General features: G+C 39.0%; 1 protein-coding gene across 1 annotated transcript in view; it reads right to left on the bottom strand.

Annotated features, from left to right (window-relative positions):
• Positions 1 to 22734, bottom strand: part of CERS6 (ceramide synthase 6) — a 296631-nt gene that overhangs the window by 184116 nt on the left and 89781 nt on the right. Inside the window, exon 3 of the mRNA XM_004577090.2 lies at positions 18664 to 18794. Coding sequence (XP_004577147.1) covers positions 18664 to 18794 — 131 coding nt within the window. The remainder of the gene's footprint in view (positions 1 to 18663; positions 18795 to 22734) is intronic.

The raw sequence follows: 22734 nt of genomic DNA, 5'->3' as shown, positions 1-22734 counted from the left end.
GGAAATTGGCTGGCTGGTTTCAGGCATATCTGGATGTGTTTCTTAAATTAAATGAATAAATTAAATGAAAATGTCGAATGCATCACATCATCCGAAGCTCAAGAGAAGTCCATGTGGCAGAATCAGAAGCTTCAATATGGGAGAGAGAATTCTTAGGATAGAATAGAACACCATCCTATTTAACAAGAGTTTATTGCTCAGCAGCTCTCTAGATAATGGACTGGAAGGCACAAAAGTGCTTTGTTAACACAGCCAACATTTCCCTTAAAGGCAACAATCAGTAAGGCAGGGTCTAGGGGTCAGTTCTGCATCCTCCATATCATCCAAAGTTAGAGACCAGAGACCATCAGGGGCTTGCTCTCTGAAAACAATGATGTCTCACACTGTGATGATGTCTCACCATGACTATGGACACGGGAAAGAAAAAAAAAGTTTTATCAATTGTCATAAGCTCCACCATATGATCTAATAAATGACAACACTACAGCAAAAAGCTGAGCCACCCAGCTTAGATCTTAACTTGCTTTCCATTCAAATGGACATTACTGAGTGGTCATTTGCTGCACTCCAAAAGTTCATCCCAACCTGTGCCTTCTACAATTGGGAAAAAAAAGGATCAGTAGGTGGTTACACCCTCCAGACACCTGCAACCCTTAGTCCTAGAAAAGGCATCTAATGACATTCCTTGGTCTCCCCACACTCAAAAACATCCACACAGGGGAATTAATAAACACACCCATAGAGAATAGCTTCACACTTTCTCCTCCCCGCTTACTCGTTGCTAATGACTCTGATGCAATTTCCCTGGAACAGCAGAAGCAATCAGGAGACTGATTGGACTCTGATCCTCTGACTTACTGCCCATTACTGCAAGTGAACCAGCTGTGTGCCATGCACTAGATCTCTTTGCTGAACAAGGACAAGGCTCTGTCATCTCTCCCCTCTCTTTCTCGTCAACTCCACTCCCACTTCCAGGATAACTCCCATTCCCAGACTAACAGGTCATCATTTCCTCCTTGTTAGGGAAAAAAAAAAAATCCTCGCCCCCATTCCACCTCCAGTGACCACCCTCTTGTCCTGAGCTCCCAGTTCTAATAAACTTTTCCAGAATGCTTAGCTTCCTATTTCTCCTCCTCTACTTTCTCCCCAGCCTTCTTGGATGAAGGTTACACCCTCACTGTTCTGACAGACACAAATAACTTTTTTGTTGTCACAAGACCCCACAGTGGTGTTGTAGACACTTGTTCTCCATCACTGCTGCCTTAATTAGCTCCTCTAAGACACTATAAACTCTAACAGAGGCTATGACCCAAAGCCCAGTTCCCAGATGTTTTCTCTTAACCCATACCCTCTTTGTGGTCTTATTGTGCTGGAGCTTCAAATGCCAACTGGCAATTGTCAAATTTGCATCTCTAACTCACATCTGTTCCCCAAACTTCCTATTTATGCATACAGTGCCTATGGTGATCCTCCACATGAATACTCAACAAATATCTCAAATTTAACATGACTCCAAATCTAAATCCCAGTCTTCATCCCACACCTGCTCCTGTCTCACTCCTTCCCAGCTCAGGAAATGGCGGCTCCTTCCATCTAACTGCTCAATTTAAAACCTGAGATTACCTTGACTATTCCTTTTTCCAGCACTGCACACAAGCCTTCTCTCAGGAAACAGTTGATCATACCTTCAAAAATAGTCCTGATCTATGGCTGGCATCATGGCACAGTATGCTAAACCTCTGCCTGAAGGGCCAGCAGGTTTGTGTCCTGATTGTCCACTTCCAATTCAGCTCCTTGTTTATGGCCTGGGAAAGCAGCCAAGGATAGCCCAAGTCCTTGAGCCCCTGCACCCATGTGGCAGACCTGGAGGAAGCTCCTGGCTCCTAAATGTGGATCAGCTCAATTCTGGCTATTGGGGCCTTTTGGGGAGTGAAGCAGCGGATGGAAGACTTCTCTATCTCCCCTCTCTAACTCTGTCTTTCAAATAGAAAATAAACGTTTAAAAAATCCTGATCTGCACTGCTCAGGAAAAATATGTTCCAGGAAGGGTGAAGGTAGGGCGTGTATGTGTGTGTGTTTATACAGGAAGAATTCAAAAGTTAAAATGAAAGAGAAATTGCTAAGAGATTATCATCAAATAGAATATATGTTCCTGATTGGACTTTATCTGGAAAGAAATGTAAGTATCAAAGTCTCTAAGAACAAGATAATTAGGGGAATTTAAGTAAGAGCTATGTCTGATTTCAGAACGAGGATGATATTCTGTTTTTGTGGGAACATTTTGTTTTCTGGTGATTCATGCTGAAGCACAAATTCTCATGATGTCTAATTTACTTTGAAACAGGTTCAGTCAAAAATACTCCAGGTAAAGCAAATGTGACGAAAATGTTAATAATTACTGGATACGGATGATGAATACATGGCATTCACAAATGACTGTTTCTGTCATTCATATATATATATATATATATATATATATATATATATATATATATATATATAACACATTTTAAAAACACAGCATCTTTATAAAACCTTGAGTCCAAACTCCTCTCATTTTTTTGACTGCTGCCACCTTAGTTCAAGGCAAAGGGTTGTTGTAGCAGCCTTTTACCAGGTATCTGGGCTTGCCCTTTCCTCCCTACAGCCCATCACAAACACACCAGCCACATGATCCTGTAAAAAAATCATTAGACCACATTCTTAATGGACTCAAACTTTCCAATGGTTTTCATTCTCGTAGTAAAATGTCAAAGTCTTTCTAATGACCTAAGAGGCTCTATACTAGCTGGTTGATCTCCTTATATCACATTCTACTCCTTCCCCCCAACCCTCAATGCCAGACATCCTCGGTCTCACATAGGCCAGGTATCTCTCCCCTCTGGACATTCACGGTTGCTCCTTCCCCTGCTGTGAATGAGCAGACTTTCCTCATCATACCTAAATGCTCCTCCCATGTCCCCCCTCAGTGCCTCATTGTCTCTCTCCTCTTGATCTTCCTCTCTGGCTCTACTTCCTCTGAGCTGACTATGATATCCCAGATACTTGATTTATCTACCTTCTCTTGCTTCAATGTTTATAATACAACACAAACTATATCCCACGCATGTACAAGGCTGCTTGGCATACAGCAGGCAGTTGAAATACATTTGAGCGGTAATTGAACAAAGATGTGGCAAATGATCAATGAAAGGTTGTTAGCCCTGATACGTGCATTCATGTACTCTGAGAACACCTACTGGGAAGCACCTGTGAGCAGGACAGTTCTAGCTACTGGGACAAGTAGGGGCAAGACATTTCCCTTGCTCTGAAGGAATTTACAGTCAGGTACATTAAAAGAAACAGAAGTAAGAGCAGTAAACTGTTAACCAGCACTGTTCAACGGTTGTACAAATAAAGGAACTACCAGTTCTTCTGGGTAAAGAAAATGGGAATATGTAGCCTCTTCAGAGAGTAGGCAAATAAGCAACCTGGGTCACAGTGATGCTTTCAGGTCTACTCTGCACTAGTAGTTCTCTAACTGAAGGTGAACTGATTGCTAAGAGAGGAACAGCTGTTTGTGAGATGGCTAAGGCAGGAGGAAGCGCACCCCAGACAGACTACAGAGGACATTTTAAGCAAAGGCCAAGGGGTGGGACTGAGCAAGGCACACCTCTTCCTGCTCCCAGCAGCACTGGCCAAAGGGATTGTGATAAGTCCTCATAAGATTCTAATAAAAGCCAAAATTTATTCAAGAAGTTATTCCACACAGGCAAGGTCTTTTGTAACTTCAATGATAATTATAGGGCTATTACTAAGGATTATTACCATGAGAATGGCCAACTTTCAATAAAAGCATACAAAGTACAAGTGATTTATGCATTTACAACAACTCGATAGTCCATTGTAAATTATTCTGGCACATGTTGGTTTTAAGAAATTGTGGCTGAGCAAATTGGCAAGTAGCAGAGACAAGCAGGTCGAGCAGGCACCCCAGACAGTACACTGGCCCATGTGCTCTGCTTTCTTGGCCTAAGATAAACCTTCTAGTTCCACCACAGGTTACTCGTGCTGCTGCTTAGACAAATGCAGAACCACAGTTCTGAATCATGTGTTTATGCCACTTTATTTAAGGTTTCTTTACTTTTCACCTACTTGAAATGTAGAATGAAAGATAGAGGGAAAGGCAGAGAAGAGGATGAAGGGTTGAGAAGGAAAAAGAGAGAGAGAGAAAGATCTTCCACGCACTAGTGGCCTACAAACAACAGCCAGAGCTGGGTTAGGTCAAAGCCAGGAGCCTGAACTCCATCTGCATCTTTGATTTGGATAGCAGTGACCCAAGCACTTGAGCTATCACTTGCTGTGTCCCATGTGGTCCTTAGCAGAAGCTGACTCAGAAGCAAAGCGGTCAGAACTCAAACTGGCACTCTGATATGGGATTCTGGTGCCTACCACACCACAACACTAGCCTCTTGTGCCACTTTAAAGCCAAAATATCATGTTCTCAGCCCAAAACCCTTTAAAGAAAGGTTGAATAAGCTGTAACCTTGAAATAAATTATAAGTATGTTATATCAAGAAAATTTAAAACAAAAAAGAAATGGAAGAGGAGAGAGCTGGAGTGGAAATATTAGAGGAGACAGGGAAGGTGGAAGTGTCATTAAAATTATACATATGAAATATATGGGGCCAGTATAGTAGCTTAGCATTCGAAACCTCTACCGGTGACACCAGCATCCCCTCCAGGTACCAGTTTGTGTCCCGGTTGTTCCACTTTTGATCCAGCTCCATGCTTATGGCCTGGGAATGCAGCAGAGGATGGCTCAAAGATTTGGGCCCCTGTACCCACATGGGAAACCTGGAAGAAGCTTTGGGTCAGCTCAGCACCAGCTGCTATGGCCATTTGGCGAGTGAACCAATGAATAGATCTCTCTTTCTTTTGTCTCTCCTTCTTTCTGTAACTCTACCTTTCAAATAAAAATAAAGTAAACCTTAAAATTGTATATATGATACATAAAATTTGTTCTGTTCATATAAATTAAAACAGGGACAAAGAAGAAAATAAAAGGATGAACTTTAACTTCTCCAACATAAGTCATTAAATGTAACCCATCAAAAAATTTCATCCTGAGGCACTTGGAAATTTGATAGAAATGCTGACCAATTATATCACATGGTAGTAATATGTATTCTAAAATATTAAGCAAGTTTGGGATGATAGCATTTGACTAAGGAAGGAAATTTAATACCCAGAAATTCGAACTGATTAGAAATAATCATTGTTTTGGGTTTTTACTATGCATCAGGCATGATTCTTGGTGCTTCATACTGATGATTTGCTTGGACTATTGTAACAATTCTTTCAGCTGTTTATTTTTCTTATTTTACAGATGGGGAAACTAAGGTTTATTAGGAATGGGAATGTCCAGTCTGTGAATTGGATAAGATGCACAAAATCATCTATTGTGGTCCTATTTCATAAGTGGAATCAATAAGAATTAAAACCACTTCAAGTTGGAAATATTTCATAACTAAAAGTAATGGTGGAAGAGAAACTAAGAGGCAAACTTCCATCTCAATGGATAAAGGAAGAAAAAAAAGTATCCATAAAAATTTACGTCTAAAGGACAACAACGGAGAAAATTCTATATCTGGCTACTTCTTAAGATCCATATGTGATGCAGGTTACAACACCTTATCTCACAAAATATGGCACACAGTACACTTGTTATATACTGAGAATTTTTTCCTGAATTTCCACTCCCTGGAATCTACTCTCCCATTCTTAGTCTGGGGTGAACCAGACATACAACAAAAAGCACTCCCTCTCAAGGCAGATCCCCTTGAGTCTTCATATAATCCTGTCCTCCTCACTTGCCCACAGAGAAGCAAGCAAGAACTAAGAGAAATCATGGTAGCACTAAGACAAAGCTGATTTTCATGAACAAAAATCACCTAAGGTCTCCCATAAGTAAGGCATTACCAGGCATGATGACTCTCTTAGCTATTAAAAGAACAACAATCACAATGAAAATGATAGATGTTTCTTTGTAGGAAATTATGGCAGAATCCTATTACAAAATGGTCAGTTGTTATCCCACAGGAATCAGTAGAAAAAAAATTTTGTTCCTTTGAAAGACACAGATTACACAAATAAAATTATGATTCAACCTAACCTATATTCACTAACTTTAATATTAATTTTGCTCCCGAATTCTATCATTAAATGAATCCACAAGAAACTTTGTACACAAATCAAGTTTTAGATTTTCTGATCTCAAATTTGGCTTGCTATCTCACAAGTGTTCATCACAAGATGGTGACTCAGCCCTGCCCCCAGGGAGAGCTGGATACTCCTGTAGGTCTCTTCTAAAATGTTGTACCCATCCCCCACTAACCTCTGAGCAACAGAGAACAGTGATTTTTAAAATTTTCATCTATATCCCCTCAAGCCATAAGTTCCCCCATTGTAATCATTTTGATAAACTGAAGTGAATGAAGTTCTGAGGGTTTATAATACATTCCAGACTTTTCTGGCACAATCTTGGTTTCCGATTTTACTTGTCCCACCCCAAAGCATACAAGTACATTCATATTTATCTGATTTGGCTTGGATTTTTCATGGCATACTATCAGTCATTATGAAAACTACACCCTGATTTTGTTTTGTAAAATATGACCCAGTAGATATGCCAATAGTGAAGCAATAATCTTGTTTGGTTTTATTTCCTTTTCCTTTGGCTGTTTACTTTTTGCAAGGCTTCGGGGGTGGGGCAGGGAAGGTAAAAGGTCACCACACCAATTATATCCACTACATTATCCTCTTCAAAAGCCAACACACAGTCTAGAAGGTAGGTCAGCAAAGAACACAGGACGGTTCCTGTTCAAAATGATCTGTATTTACATATCTACTTCTGAAAGATTTCCATTCAAGGAACAAGGTGCTTTTTTTTTCTAACAGAAATAGAATTAAGTCCAAACTTAGTCACACATTGTATATGGCAGTATGCAAAGTCACTTATACTCTGAAATGAGTTGAGCTCTTGGTAAACAGAAGATTTTCATGACAGCAAGTAAAGTTATTTTGGAGCAGACGGGAGGGTGGTTCTAGATATTCAAAGGAGACTGTGGGAAGAAATGCCCATGCCCTTAGCTTGCAAGCAAAATTGAAACTGCCTCTGGGCTTCCACCCCTTCAATAGGCTTCATGCCTATTGGGATTCGACACACACACACACATACACAGGCACATGCACAGATAAACGCCATACTCTAGGTGAGTTCCATTGCTTGGGACCATCTTCACTTTATATTCTCTTTCTCCATCTGGTCCACAAAATATCCTTGAAAACTCAGCAGTATCATCTTCTCAGAAAGTCTATCTTACTTCCATCCTGCTTTCCCTTGTCTTCCCTAGGCATATCTAAAACATCAAAGTTGAGCTTTCTCCCATCAAAGTCATTTCTCCAGATGTTTATCTAGAGATTCTTTCAGTTTCTAAAGTCCAACTAATTGAAGCATCCAGCCAACATTTACTGTAGTCTTATGGAGTGCCAGGTATTGTGCTAAGACACGGGATGAAAAGATGAGGAAGACACAGCCCAGGACACAAGGTATTAACAACTCAATACAGAGGAAAATGCAAACAGTGAAAATAGCAAGGTCCCAGTGCTCTAGGAGAAAACAACTAGAAGCACTGCAGGTGCAGCAGGGAGAAACAAAAACATTAACCAGTCTCTCACAACCAGAAGTGGGAAGAGGAAAAGAAAGAACTTGATGACAGGCAAGCAAACATCAGACTGTCTTTCCTTGCTGTCAGCTGTAGTAATATATCATGCTGTTGAATTTTTTCCAATGTTGTGCAGCTGAAACAGCACAAGTCCCTGGGTTTAGGCATCCATCAGCTATGTGGTGTTACATCAGTTACTCCATCTATCCTTGATTCACTTCCCTCACGGGTAAAAAGAATTTTTAATCCCTAATATATTATGCAAGGTTGTAATTTCAACATAAACAATCCACCACAGTATCTCTAATATAACACAACTTAAACAAATATCCCTCTCTCCTCTCTTCTCTGGGTTTAAGTTTCACACTATAATTAGGTGCCCACTACCTCTGCAAAAAATGCCAACTATTACATAATAATACATAAGCTGAAAACGTGTAATTTCCATTACCTCTGTGGGTAAATTGAAGTTACATAGGAATTAGAAGAAGCTTATAAAGCCCAGCAATATAGTCAAGAACTGAACCTTTACGTGGATGCTGGTATTAATCTTGACATACCGTGTGACACTGCACCAATCACCCCATTCATAACATATCCTTTTCAGAACAGTGGTGCAAACTGGTTCTACCTAGTTAAGCACTAAGAACAGTAAACAGCTTCCATCAGGCAGCAGTTTCTAAGAGGCTGTATACAGGCAACATAAAATACAATATAAAGTGGCCAGATCAAAACAGTCATTCAGACACTGTCAGCAGCTCAACTCAAATGTAAAATCAAAGTAGTTGGTGGCAGCGCTTTTAGCTAAGTTTTCTATCACATGAAGGGCTTATGGTGAATTCAGAATTGGAATGGCTTACAGAGAAATCTCAGATCTGTTTTCCAAACAGTCATTTGGAATTTGCTCCAATCCTCCCAATCAGGGAATTAGCCAGACACCCTCTTGCCAAATTCTAATACCCAACCTCAGCACCATCACCACCTTACACACAAACAGAATTACTGCTTCCATTACCAGGTGCCACACTAAAACATCAAGAATCATGCACAATGTGCCAGCTTTCTCTTCTGGTAGAGGGAAGACCACTGCAAATTTTTTTTAAAGATTTCTTTACTTACTTGAAAGCCAGGAGTTTCCTGCAAGTCTCCCACATGGATGGCAGGGGCCCAGATACTTGAGCCATCCATTAGCAGTAAGCTGGATTAGTTATGGAACATCTGGGATGTGACCCACACCCATATGGGATACTGGTATTACAGGCTGTGACTTAAGCCACTATATCACAGTGTCAACCCCAACAGTATCACAATTCAACTAGTAATGTTTAAGCATTCTTTTAAACCTTCTGTCTGCCCCCTAGCCAGGGGATGTGGTCACTATGAGCTAATCATAGAATGGCCAAGAGCAGAAAGAAATCAAGCACTGACTCCAGGCAGAAGGCACTTGCTTCTGTGTAGCAAGCAAATGTAAAGGTAGATGGGAGGGAGGCCAAAAGGACAGGGAGAGAGGGCAGGCCAGACTGCGTTGCCAAGAGAAGACAACAAGGACAGGCTTCTCAGCACAAGAGCCAAGATCCAGAGCAACCCAGCCTATTGCAACAAGGAGAGAATCCTAAAAATGAGCCATTTCGCATAAATATTACAGGTTATGACACTCAAACCAAGGAATAGTGCAATTTTACCAAGCAGAATCAGTTGCCCCCTGTGAATCCCAGCAGATTAGAACTTCAGCTTACTCAATCTTACAACCTCTTTGGAGGAGGAAGCAGCCACAAGGATACACATGATTCATTTATTTCCTCCAATTTTCAGAAGGACCTTGGAAATAGGAGTTACCGTTTCTCTTTGACTCATGCCAGCACATGAATCAGGTACATTTGATTCTCAGCCTCCTATTTGTTTAAGATCAATTTCCTTCTTAGCCCTTAGTGCTTGTGCTATGTGTGGGAGGAAACCAGTAAATATCACAGTTAACAGCAAACTCCTACAGCCGGAGGCCATGCTGACCTCCCAAGGATGATCAGACTGTCCTGGTCTTGGCAGAGGTGGCATCACTCAAACCAGTGCCACTGAGCACCAGGCTGTGTTCCTACCTCTTTCTCTTCTGGTAGAGGGAAGCTGTGCTTTCCACAGAAGCACCTGGGCAAATTTTTAAACTGCATGGTTCAAAGCCATTCACTGTGTGTTCTGACATTTGTCATGTGGAGCTTCAAAAGCTCTGGCTTTCAGAAACACAGCAGGCACTCTTCCCTGCTGAAGTAGGACAGCGTCCCTCATCCACTCCTGTCACCGTGCCACGCAGCAGTAAGCCAAAGGCACAGAGGCTCTGAACTCACACTGGCTATGCATCTTTTTCTTGCATGTGAGTAATGCCCAAGTCAGTAGTTCCGCAAATTCACATGAATTCTGACTCCTTGGGGTTCCACGGAATAAAAGCATCTTGTTCAAAATGGAGAAACCACTCCTCTTACATCCCCTTGGATCTCTACTGCCAAAATGACAGCACCAGAACCATCTCAGTGGGACAATGAACCTGTGGCTCTGGGCGGGCGAAAACTGCCCTGCTGGGGCACGGCTGTGGAAGACTAGTAACTATTTGTTGCTGCTCATGTTACAACAACTTCAGTAACAAGGACAACCCACGATGCTGAAGATGGCTAATCTGCACTATATGCTTCCTATTAGCAAGGCAGCTTTCCAAACACTTAGCATATATTAACTCACTCGGTGTCAGTAAAACTATGTAGTAGGTACTGTTCCTGGGCTATTTTACAAATACACAGGTTCATGTTAGATTGCCATATATCTCCCCCAATTATCCCACTGTTTGTTATCAGAAAGAAGGCGTAAGTCCAGACTGCACGTTTCCTAAGCTCACTCCCTTCACCACTGCACTGAACTCTTGGTTCTGCCATCAACAAAGTTTGTAAGGGCTGGCATGGTGGTTGCACTGGCATCCCATATAGGAGCTATATCATGTCTTAGCTGCTCCACTTTCAGTCCAATTCCCTACTTATGGCATGAAAAGTTGCAGAGGTCAGTTCAAGTTCTTAGACCCCTCTACTTACATGGCAGACCTGGAAGAAGCTCCTGGCTCAGGCCAAGCAGAATGGCTTTACTCAATAGCTAAATTCTCACCTCGCATGCCTAGGATCCCATATGGGTACTGGATTGTGTCCCGGCTGTTCCACTTCCCATCCATTTCACTGCTTGTGGCCTGGCAAAGCAGCAAAGGATGGCCCGAAGCCTAATCAGCTTAGCTCCAACCATTGCAGTGGATGGAAGCTCTTTCTCTCCTTCACTCTGTAAATCTGCCTTTCCAAAACAAAAATAAATAAGTCTTGACTACTACTACTAATAATAATAATAAGAAGAATCAACAGCAGCAACTCTTGGCTCCCTGCTTTGGACTGGCTCAGTGCTTTGGGAAGCCAACCAGCAGATGAAAGGTATCTCTGCCTCACCTTCTTTCTGTAAATGTAAATTTTATTTTTATTTAAATAAAAATCAATAAAAAAATTTTAAAAGCCTGGTAGTGAAAAAGTGAACATAACACAAATTATATATTTCATACTTGCTTACATGTTATTCTGTTTTCCCCGAAATACTGGGTGAGCACAGGTTAACCTCAGGGGCCCACAAGTTCTCTCTCTCTCTCTCTCTCTCTCTCTCTCTCTCTCTCTCACACACACACACACACACACACACACACACACCCCAGAGCTACCCTAGTCCGCATGTGCCAGGAGCCACACCCATCTGCTGTTACAACGCCCTCTCTGATTTAAAGCTATGTTCCTTCCACCACTTCATAGTAATTCACAAGCCACAAGCCTTCTGACACTGTCCCAGACTGGACTGTACACCCCAAATTGTGTGAAGTCCTACCTTCCATGAAAATTAAATTAAATCATAAGAGTAGGACCTTAATCCAATGGTTGCTGTTTTTCTGAGAAAGACCAATAAAGAGAAAACAAACCCAGTGTGCGGCCATTCATTATGAAAGCCTGGGGGTGGGGGATAATGGGGGAGAGCAGAGGTCTCATACCACCACTGACTTGTACAAACCAACTCCAGGACCTGCTCAGATGAAGTGCCATATATATGCAGAGTTTATATAAATATATATATATATATAAATATATATTTATATAAATATATAAATAAATATATAAATAAATAAATAAATATATATGTAAATATATAAATAAATATATTTCTCTTTTGTTTCTTTAATATTGCTATAAAGCGAGCACACTGTAAACATTCTACAGGTACAATTCTTAATCTTTTAACATGCAAAACTGTGTTAATGCTTTTGTTAGATTCTACTTGTTAATGTGCTATTGATGAAGTATTTGGATATTGTGTCCTAACCCTTTCCTCATAAGCCCCATATTATTTTGTTTTGTTCTGCTATATCATTTTATCTATGGTGCCCATTCTGACCACACTTAACCTTCATAATTTGAAGGCCCTATCTCTAAATATTGGAAGGTAGGGCTTTAATACAAGGATTATGGGGTAATCAGCTCAATCCATAAATGCATTAGAAGGCATGTGCAGCTGCTACACATCACAGCTAACATACTGGCACTCAGAAATAAATGGCAAAGATCCTAAAGATAAACCATAAAACACAATGAGTCTAGACCCTTCTGCAGGTATTTAGAAGAGGATTTAGAAGAGGTTGGTTCTATAAAACAATAATCTCAATAAGGGCAAGCACCAAGTACAGCTATACATCCTACGTATATGTGATTTTTGCAAGCAGACTTGTAAAGCATGATACAGTATAAGTGGTGAATGTCAAAGTACTTTTTCTGGGAAATTTTTCCTCAAATCTCTATGAAAACTGTAGATAAATTTATGTATCCTCTACTAAAGTTCTTTATGCTTCTTCTCTAAGTCAGAAAACCTTTAACACAGATGAAACAAAAAGAAGAGTTGGCATTCAGATGCAAAAGAATCACAATTGTTAAATAAGAATATTAGGCTTTCATGAACTCAGTTATTTCTCTATACATTTTGTCTCAAGATCATCATTGAAAAATATACATTTTTAAAAAGTCTTTAGAAATTCAAGAAAAACTGACAAGTCAAATGTAAGTAGAGCAAAAATTACTTAATATGCAGCCAGCCTGACCAAGGTATGGCCTATCTGATATTTTTAGCAAAAATCTGTTTTCCTTAATTAGCCAGTACATATGAATTAGAGGCCTTACCATATGCCATGAAGGAATGTGAGAGGCTTGGTCTAAATGGAAAACCTGAGTTCACTTGCCACAGATGGTAGGTTTGGAATAGAAAGTGGGAACCAGGTTTCAAAAGCTTATTCAAGGCGAGAGTAGACTGCCCATGATCTAGTTCATTAATCTTCAGAATTCTGTCATGACAGTGGTATGGCCTGGAGAATACCGAAGCTGTAAAGAGTGCCTAGCTGGGCTAAATGAAACTGTACGCCAATAAGGCACCAGGTCCCAGGCATACTGGAAATGGGCACACCAACTATAGAACTAATCTAACATTGCTTTTCACTGGCAAATCCAAAGAAATTATGACTATGGAGATCACTAAGTGACCACACTCCCTTTCTCAAGTAGCAAGAGCCATTAGTGTTGACTCTGATGCAAACTCTAACTGGGGCCAATCCAGCTGCCATCTGTTCATACTTGTATGGTCCTCAAGTTGAGAACAGCTTTAAATTTTTTTAATGGCTGAAAAAATTTTTTTAAGAAAACCACTTTATGACACATGAAAATGATAAATTCAAGTTTCGGTGTCCATAAATGTTTTCTGAGAACATAGCCTTGCACATTTGCATTGATTTTGGCTGCTTAAGCGTGACAGCAGCAGAGTTACAATTCCAACAAGGTCCCATATGGTCAGAAACTGAACTGAATACGTACTACACACAGACTAAAGACTGGTTTGAAATAAGAGGACATGAGAGATTCAAACACTTGTACAACCTCACTCCTCCACTTTTGTCCCATATATCGGACTTTATTTGTGTGTATGTTTATTATACTTAACGGCAAAAACCAGCATTGCAGATACATCTGAGCAAAAACCAGCCACTTGAATGTAAATTTGTAACAGGAAAAGCAACCAAGTAACACGCTTCATTTCTCATTGAAGTATCCTGACTCCAATGCAATCAGGATTAAGAATAGAGCCTCTTTACAGAAATGAGGTCCTAATTTCAAATGCGTCCCAGGTTTTGGTCAGTTTGCTACCACTGTATAGACATATGAAATAATGCCGCAAATGGAGGTACCTGTACTTTGCACGAACTCTAAAATAAAATTCCCTGGACCCGGCAAGACAGCGTAATGGTTAAGGTCCTTGCCTTGAATGCACCAGGATCCCATATGGGCGCCGGTTCTAATCCCGGCAGTTCCACTTCCCATCCAACTCCCTGCTTGTGGCCTGGGAAAGCAGTCGAGGATGACCCAAAGCCTTGGGACCCTGCACCCGTGTGGGAGACCCAGAAACAAGTTCCTGACTACTGGCTTCGGATCGGCACAGCACTGGCCGTTGCAGCCACTTGGGGAGTGAATCATCAGATGGAAGATCTTCCTCTCTGTCTCTCCTCTTCTCTGTACATCTGCCTTTCCAATAAAAGTAAATAATTCTTTAAAAATAAATATTAAAAAAATCCTAAGTAAAACAGTATCTTAGGCTCTCATATAATATAACACAGGGTCCATAACTTCAGTACCATATGGAGCAAATTTTAGTTCAAGTAAATTCTTCTTCTTTTCTTCTTCTCCTTTGTTTAACACATTTTTATTTGAAGGACAGACCTACAGACAGAGAGAATGACAGACAGAGAGATCCACACACTGCTTTAGTCCCCAAATAGCCACAACAGCTAGAGCTCATTTGGTTTGACTAGAGCCAACCCAAAGCTGGGAGCCAGAAGCTTCTTCTGGGTTTCTGACATAGGTGCAGGAGACCAAGGACTGGAGTCACCTTCTGCTGTTTTCCCAGGTAATTTTTCCTAGGAGGCTGGGTCAAAAGTGGGGCAGCCAGGACATGAACTGGTGCCTATATGGGATGCTGGCACTATAGACAGAGGCATAGCCTATGACAGCAAGTCACCAGCCCTAAAGTAAATTAATTCTAATCTATAAAGAGTGAATATGTGATATCCTACATTTTTAGGTTATCATCTTGGAGAGTTTTCCCTTTAGTCAACTGAATATTACTGTAATATAGTCAGATACAATATTTACTCTGAGGATTTTGCTGTAAAATAGACTTCCAATACTCAAAAATAATGAGCACCGATAGGGCATGAATGACACAGAAGTCATTTATCTTAATATGGTATCTGTCTCCTCTTGTTTTATCTGGCAAGTACTTCTTACTATAGACATTATTTAGTTTATATTATCCTGAATAATTTTAAAAAATATGATTCTGATACAACTCTCAGACAGGAGCGGCTTAGTCATAGCATGATCCAAACCAGCATTAGCTTTCATTCTGAACTGGTTTCTCCTCTAACATGCCTCATGAGACATCTCACTTTGGTAGATTCTTTGTTCTTCCTTAAAAAGCTTGACTTCAGTTGCCAATAAGAATGGAACTACTTCTGGAAGAAATATCCATCAAAATTGATGTAACTGTGACTGACATCAAGCCAAAAGAAAAAAAAAACACACATCCATGTTTGAGCACACTGCTCAGTTCATTTGCATTGAATGGGTGTGCCAATAATTGGACATGTCAGCAGATGCCTACAAATACTGTTTGGTATGATCTTGGCATTATTTCACACATGCAAATGATGAAACACAAATTGCCTGAAAGGATCTGTATTTGCTAGGACAGTAACTTACATAATAGAAAAATGAAAAAAAAAAAAACCTTTTTTATGGGTAAACCCCGTATCACAACCCCTAAAGTTTTGTACTCTTGCTTTTTCATGTCAATTCTACCATTTCTGAAGTGAACAATCTCTTTATGTTAAAAACCAAGAATGTATGTCAGAAACACTTGGGATATTTCTTCAAAAGTGCCTCCTACATGTCCAAGCCCCTCCTGCACTGTCAGGCAAAATCAGAACTCTCCGACAGGAGCCACTATGTGCACTTTGAGAAGCTCACCAGGTGCTCGTAAAAGCCATCCTTAGTCAGAACAGCAATCTTACAAGTTACTTTTTATAGGACAATAACACACAGGTGCATACATATACCAATGCCATTACCCCATATGATATTCTCCAAATTTTCTCCTTTGCCATTCCATTTTTTTCTCTGAATTTCTGTCCTTAATTGCCATGGCTCTTTTCATAGTCAGTTAATTTTCCAAGGCAAATTTTATGGTAAGTCAGTACCTATCAGGCACTTTTCATTTGTGGAGACAAAGCAGAAACTGAAACCAACAACTTCTCAAACAATTGACATTTTAACACACATTTGATACATATTCATTTAGCCGATTACACAGCTTGCGGCAAATGCTGAGAATAGAAGAATGACATCCAGTCCTTGTATTCTTCAAGGATTAGCTATGCCATAACTGATGTAAAAGCAGGAAGAACATTAATAACAGTCATCACATATAGAAGTATGTATGGGAGTATGTGTTTCAGTGTTCTGAAACCCTTAGTAACACTAATGACAATGGCTTCTCACTACAGGCCCAACAGTCAGGCCTCGCTTCAGAGTGGGTCAAGGATTTGAGGACTAGATAGGAAATCAATGGGAGAAGTGAAGGAAATGGGTGTAGCAGGTCAGGAATACCATGCAAATCCAGGCAGGAAAGAGCAGACAAAAGGAACAAAAACAGGGCTCTCTACAAGAAAGAGCAGATTATGGGCCTATAGGTATTTCAGGAGAATATTTTAGTGTATATGTTAGGGATGAGAGCTATGAGAGTGATCAGATTCTGGGCTATTAAGGGTAGATTCACAAAAAAAAATTAATAGAATTTGTGGCTGATGGGCTTGACTTTCCAGCTTGTAACTCTTGGAGGCTTACAAACAGTAACTAACAGTAGAGGGGATGTCAGGAATGCAAGCAAATCAGAGTTGCCAGCTGTAGGTAGAACAATACATTAAAAGAGCTATCTGAATACATAACATTATATACATAGTTTTAGAAAAAGCCAATAAAAAGGAATGATTTCTACACAAAGAGTGGAAGCTACACTAAGAAAAATGAGATGTTGAATGCTCGATATAGCGAGATAACACATTATGGGGCACAAAGGAAATACAGAATTAGTGATACAAGTAAGAGATTTTGGAAAGACAGGAGAATCTACTGGAAACCAAGAAGCCAAGGGAGAACTGTGTCCCAAAACAAGTGTACGGACTCTACTTTGTGCAACAGAAACATTGGAGGCATTGGCACTGAACCATTTGTGAGAGCACCAACAACTCCATGTGCCCTAAGCCAGTATATCTTGTCTTCATTCTTTGAAGACATTGCCTTACCAATCATTTAACACATGTATCTGCTTATTTTTAATAGTTATCACTGACTCATAAACACTAAGACCTTACAAAAAGTTTTTGAAAAAATGGAATTAATAGATGGATCTATTTACAATATTTAATTTTTTGCATGGCATTTTCATAATATTCATTTTCCATGGATTTTAAAGATGCCTTATATTTCATCTTACTGACACTATTACAGTAAGTTTTCTGAGGAATGATATCATGAGTTTGAGAAAGACTGGTGTCAACGCAGTATAGCAGAAAGGAACAAACACTGCATTTTTTACAGGAATCAATTGGAAGCAGGGAACATAAATTGGAGGAGTACATGCATGTGAAGACACATGCCTAGCTCCACGGCTCAATAGTGAATCCCAGACCCTTAGGACATGTAGTAGTGGCAGGAAAAAAAAAAGGCATTTCTGGCTTTTGATCAGAGACTCATATATCCTTCTTTCATGAACTGACACTACATATAATTATGGGAAAGGCTTTGCAGATTGCATCTATTAGACTGCTGGATTTTACAAATATTTTGACTTTACAAAGTTTCTCTTTATGCTCCCTGTACTGACCTACAACTTAAGAATCCTTGATATTGTTTTGTCTCTCATTCATTTCCTGTACAGAATTAGAATTCCTTCTACATTCTAGACTGCAATAGTTAAAATAATTTTTTGCATAACTGAAACTTAACCTTCAAAATGCAACTTTAACTCAAAAGAGAAAAGAGCCTGCAACTTAGATGGTTCCACCAACAGAACTATTGTTCAAATTACCATGTGTCAAAAAGCTCCCTAAAGAAAGAACTCTTGATAGAGGAGCAATCACATTCCAGAAGATGGATAACAAATGGAATAATGACTCTCAGAGCAGAGTTTTCTCTTTCAATATTCCTTCCTCTGGTTTTCCTATAAATTAGTGCACTGAATATCATTTACTCAAAATATCACTATGCTAGAATAGATCTATGTGTATATTTCACTAATTTTAGCAGCCTTATAATTCATACACCACAACATTCACATTACAGAAACTCATTCCATTGCTGTCCTTTAAGTAATTTTTCATTAAACTCACTGAGAATTAAGATAGCAATTTCTTCTCTAAGAACAGACAACATTGCCATAACCTAACACTACATTCTAGTATCTCAGTTTTTACCAATAAAGAATGTGTTGACTAAGTTTCTCTATTAAAACTCAAGTGATGGGCATCTCTAATGGCAGATATTTATTTCTATGTCTAAAGATGGCTAGGAGGAACTACCTACCATGATAGACTTGCAATCTTTGCTTAGGTTGTAGGAACTCGCTTAAAAAGTGAATGTCATTTACCGCATCCAAAATTGAAATTAAGATTTCTACCTAACTGCTGTTCCACAACTGCTTTCCCACCAGATGGCATGCTTTCTAAGGGCTTCATGGATCTGTTATTCATTCAGGTGAAGCATGATATTTAAATTTTCTTTCCAAAAAAAAAAAAAAGACAGTGACTTACATGCTCTCACAGAACTTGGTAAGAGTGCTCGGCTTTTCCTGGTTGCGTCTTTGTCGAAACCAGCGCTGAATGCTTCGCACGTCCCAGTCCAGTTGTTTGGAGAGACCTTCCAATCTCTTTTCATCAGGATGCTATGAAATAAGAATAAGAAAAATATTTTCAGTGAATTTCCATTTTCACCATAAATAGATATGCCCTTGGTTATGTCTGAGATTCTCCCCCTCTGTTTACCATCTGCTGAGATTTCTATATTTACCCACTGAGGACTTAGTCCGTCTACTAGCACCATGAACACAAATACTATGAGACTATTCAGTGTCAAACAACATAGATGGTGCACTAATGCTAGCACTCCTTATCGGCAATGTTCTTCCTAAGAGGGAAAAGTGAAACTCAGTCAGATCCACCAGCTTTCCAGGGAGGAACCTGGTGCAAGTGATTGCAATGCAAAGTTCAAATACTTTTCTCGGGGGAAAAAAAATGTTATGTCCAATGATCCCATCAGGCTGATGTAAAACATGGAAAAAATCCTGCAAATGCCTCACATTTATTTTAATCAAGCCTCAGGTACTATTTCCACCACAAACTATGTTTTCTTATTTCTTTTTTGCTTCCTCCTTTCTTAAATTCTTTACACATACCCCTTGTATTTTTTTAACCATATTCCACATCACATTTTTTACACTGACTATGCACTAATTAAGAAAGCATACTTGGTTAAGAGGGAAAAGGCTGCTTGGGGTGACATAGTGTAATCCCTTACTTCCCTGAGTCTCAGTTTCTTAAATTGTTTTTTTTAAAAAAAAGCACTGCTAATCAATCCAAATGAATTTGTGATAAAACCCAAGTGTGAAAAGGTAGGCCAATAAATGCTATCTATCAATTTTCAATTGCGTATATACTTATAACAATTTTTAGTAGTAATCATACCATCTACATTTTCCCTCTATTCTCTTAATTACATGGAAGAGAGAAAATTCACTGCCTACAGGAGGAGAATTCATCATTTACTCCAATTTATCTTCTAAATTTATTCACAGAGAACACATTCACCTAGATGACAAGTTAAAAAAGAAAGATCTAACATTTCACCGCAAATTTAGTTGCCACACTCTGAGCTCCCACTCTTTATTTCCTATCACATAACTACAGTTACTAACTCGGTTCCACTCAAATTATATACAAATATAAGCAAATTTGAATACATATTCCTTTTATTTCACATATTCATTTATTTGAGTGATAGAGTTACCCTTGATCTTAGCCAAAGAACCAAGAAGGAATACAGTTATGTATCCACTGGGAGAGACAGAGAGAGGCTTTCTGTGTACTGAATCATTCCCCAAATGGCCAGAATGGCCAAGGCTGGGGCAGACCACAGCAGGGTCTCTCATTTGCTTACACAGCCCAAGCACGTGGCCATTTTCTACTGCTCCCCCAGGCATATTAGCAAAGAGCTGGATCAGCAGGGGAGCAGCCAGGACACAAATTGGACACCATAGGACACCAGTGTCGCAAGGCACAATGCCAACTCCAAATACATGTATCTATTTTTCTACACAAGTAACTCTGTACCAGAGACAGTATTCTGGACTTTGAGCTTTTCACTTGTCAATGTATTTACTAAAATCTACAAATCAGTATGTGGAAAACACCAACATTCTTTTGTGGAACAGTAGGAACATATCCTAATGTTCCTATTAATGGACATTTAGGTAGATACTGAACTCCCACTGCTCTAAACAATGCTGTAGTCAATAACCTTAGCATGGGACATTCTGTGCAGGGTTATGTGTAGAATACATTTCTGCAAGTGAAAGTTGTAGATTTAAAGGGTCTATGTATCTATGATTTATTTCAATTTAAATCTTTTTTCTAATGATTTTACAAATTTATACTTTCATATGTAAGACTACTCTTTTCTTCACTGATTAGGACAACTGAAACGTTGTACCATAAGTTGCATATTTTTTAACCAGTATGTTATTTGTGTTTTGAAATTTTCCTATGGTATTTTTTGCTTGTTTGATATACACAGAGGTTTTAAAATACATATTAAATGTATTAACCTTTTCTGCTATAGTTTATAACCGTGGAATCATCACCAGAAAAATTTTCCTTACTTCAGTGTTTAGATAATTCTGCTAGTTCTCCTCGTAATACATTAGTTTCATGATTTTTACATTTATTTTTATTTATTTGAAGGGCAGAGAAACAGAAAAAGACAGCCGGACAGATGCACAGACATTCTATTCACTGGTGTATTCCCCCCAAACCAGCAATGGCCGGAACTGGACAAGGTCTGCAGTTGGGAACCAGAAACACAATCCAGGTGTCGCAGAAGGGTGATCCACATTCCACTACCTGAGCACCATCTGTTGTTTCCCAGGGTGAGTGTTAGTAGGAAGACAGAATTCACGGACAGAGCCAGAAATTCTGAACTAGACTCTAAAAAGAACCCACATATCTCACTGGGCATCTGAGCCACTGGGCAAAATGCCCACTTCTGGGTTTTCATTTTCACATTCAAATCTTACGGACATCTGGAATATAGACTGGTATTGAGTGTAAAGTATAAATCAATTTTCTTTGTTTACAATTGGTGGCTACTCAATATCACAGACCATCACTCAGCACTTTCCCTTCCAAATTCCACATCTATTCTTCCATTGAACTATTATTCCTGTGCCAGTACTCTTTAGTTAGCTTCTTAAGAAACTTCTTCTATTTGAATTTGAAAACTAATTAATCTATTTTCAAAATAACCAAATGGCCAAGCGGGCAAATTTGCTGTTATTTTCAAACAGATCACACCAAGTTCTTAAAATAATGTAGCGTAAACTGATATCTTTATTCAGTTGTCTTTTGTCCTTGAAGGGTGTTTGAATTATTTCCCACATAGGTCCTGCACATATCTTTTACGTTGATTTCAAGGGATAAGACCCTTTGGAAATTTCTATTTTGAGTAAAGTAATTTTATATCTTTTAATTGATTATTATTTGTATATATGTGAAGGTCTGCTTTCAAGCTACTAATTTTGAAATAAAACTTCACATTATTGGTGGCAGCTTTCCATTCGGTTCCTTTGATTTTCCACGTACACAATCACAAAATAGTACATGACTGAAATGTCAGCTCCATAGACAAAGGAAATCTTCCGTATTTATGGTATCCAAAACACAGCAGTACTCAAATAGCTCATGAATGAATGAAAACATTTAAATAGTAATAGTTGTCCCAATTTCTTTCTAATTTTTATTACCTTTCCCCTCTCCCTCTTGTCTACATGCTAGCTAAATGCAGAATTCAGCACAGAGTGAACAAGAGCCATTCCTTTTTGAACTGTACTTCATTGGGAACATCTTTAATTTTCTTAGTAAGCAAGGCGCAGACTGGGGATTGAGAAACAAGTATGTTTGTCATATAAAAGAAACCACATATCCCTACTCAAATAATCTTAATTTAAAAGATATTAGGTTTCAATATCCGTGAAGTATGTACATTTTCTGCTCAATTTGTCAGTAACATGATGCAGTATATGAACAGAAATTTTAAATATGAAATAAAAGAGCAAGCCTTATATCTACATTTGTAGAATAAACACTTTTTGGTGATGAAAAATAATGCTTTTCATGTGCTGCCATTATTCATTTTTCTCCATAAGTAAAACCCCAGAAACAATCTGCTAATTTTTTTTCTTACTTAATAATTTTGTCACCAATATTAATCAGTACAATTGGTCTCCAGTCTGATTTTTTGTTGAGATCTTTGTTAGGTTTTGATATTAATATGTTACTCCTAAATTAAAATAGAATCGGATGCCTTTATTAATTTCCTGTACTTTGAAGTACACTGAGAGTTATCTGCCCTTTAAGAATATGCTAGAAATCTTTATCGTAAGGTAGATGTTCATTTTCTTGACTGTAGTAACCATTTCACTACATATAAATATGTAAAAACATACTGTACTCCTTAAATATATACAATTAAAAATAAAGTAGATGGAGAAAATAAAATGTTTTATATAAATTTTAGGCCTTCACATATTCTAGAATTGTTAATAACCTTCC

Source organism: Ochotona princeps, chromosome 5 (assembly GCF_030435755.1).
Source record: "Ochotona princeps isolate mOchPri1 chromosome 5, mOchPri1.hap1, whole genome shotgun sequence".
Classification (NCBI taxonomy): Eukaryota; Metazoa; Chordata; class Mammalia; order Lagomorpha; family Ochotonidae; genus Ochotona; species Ochotona princeps.
Note: the sequence above shows the minus strand (reverse complement) of the source record. Positions and strands in the feature narration are given on the sequence as shown.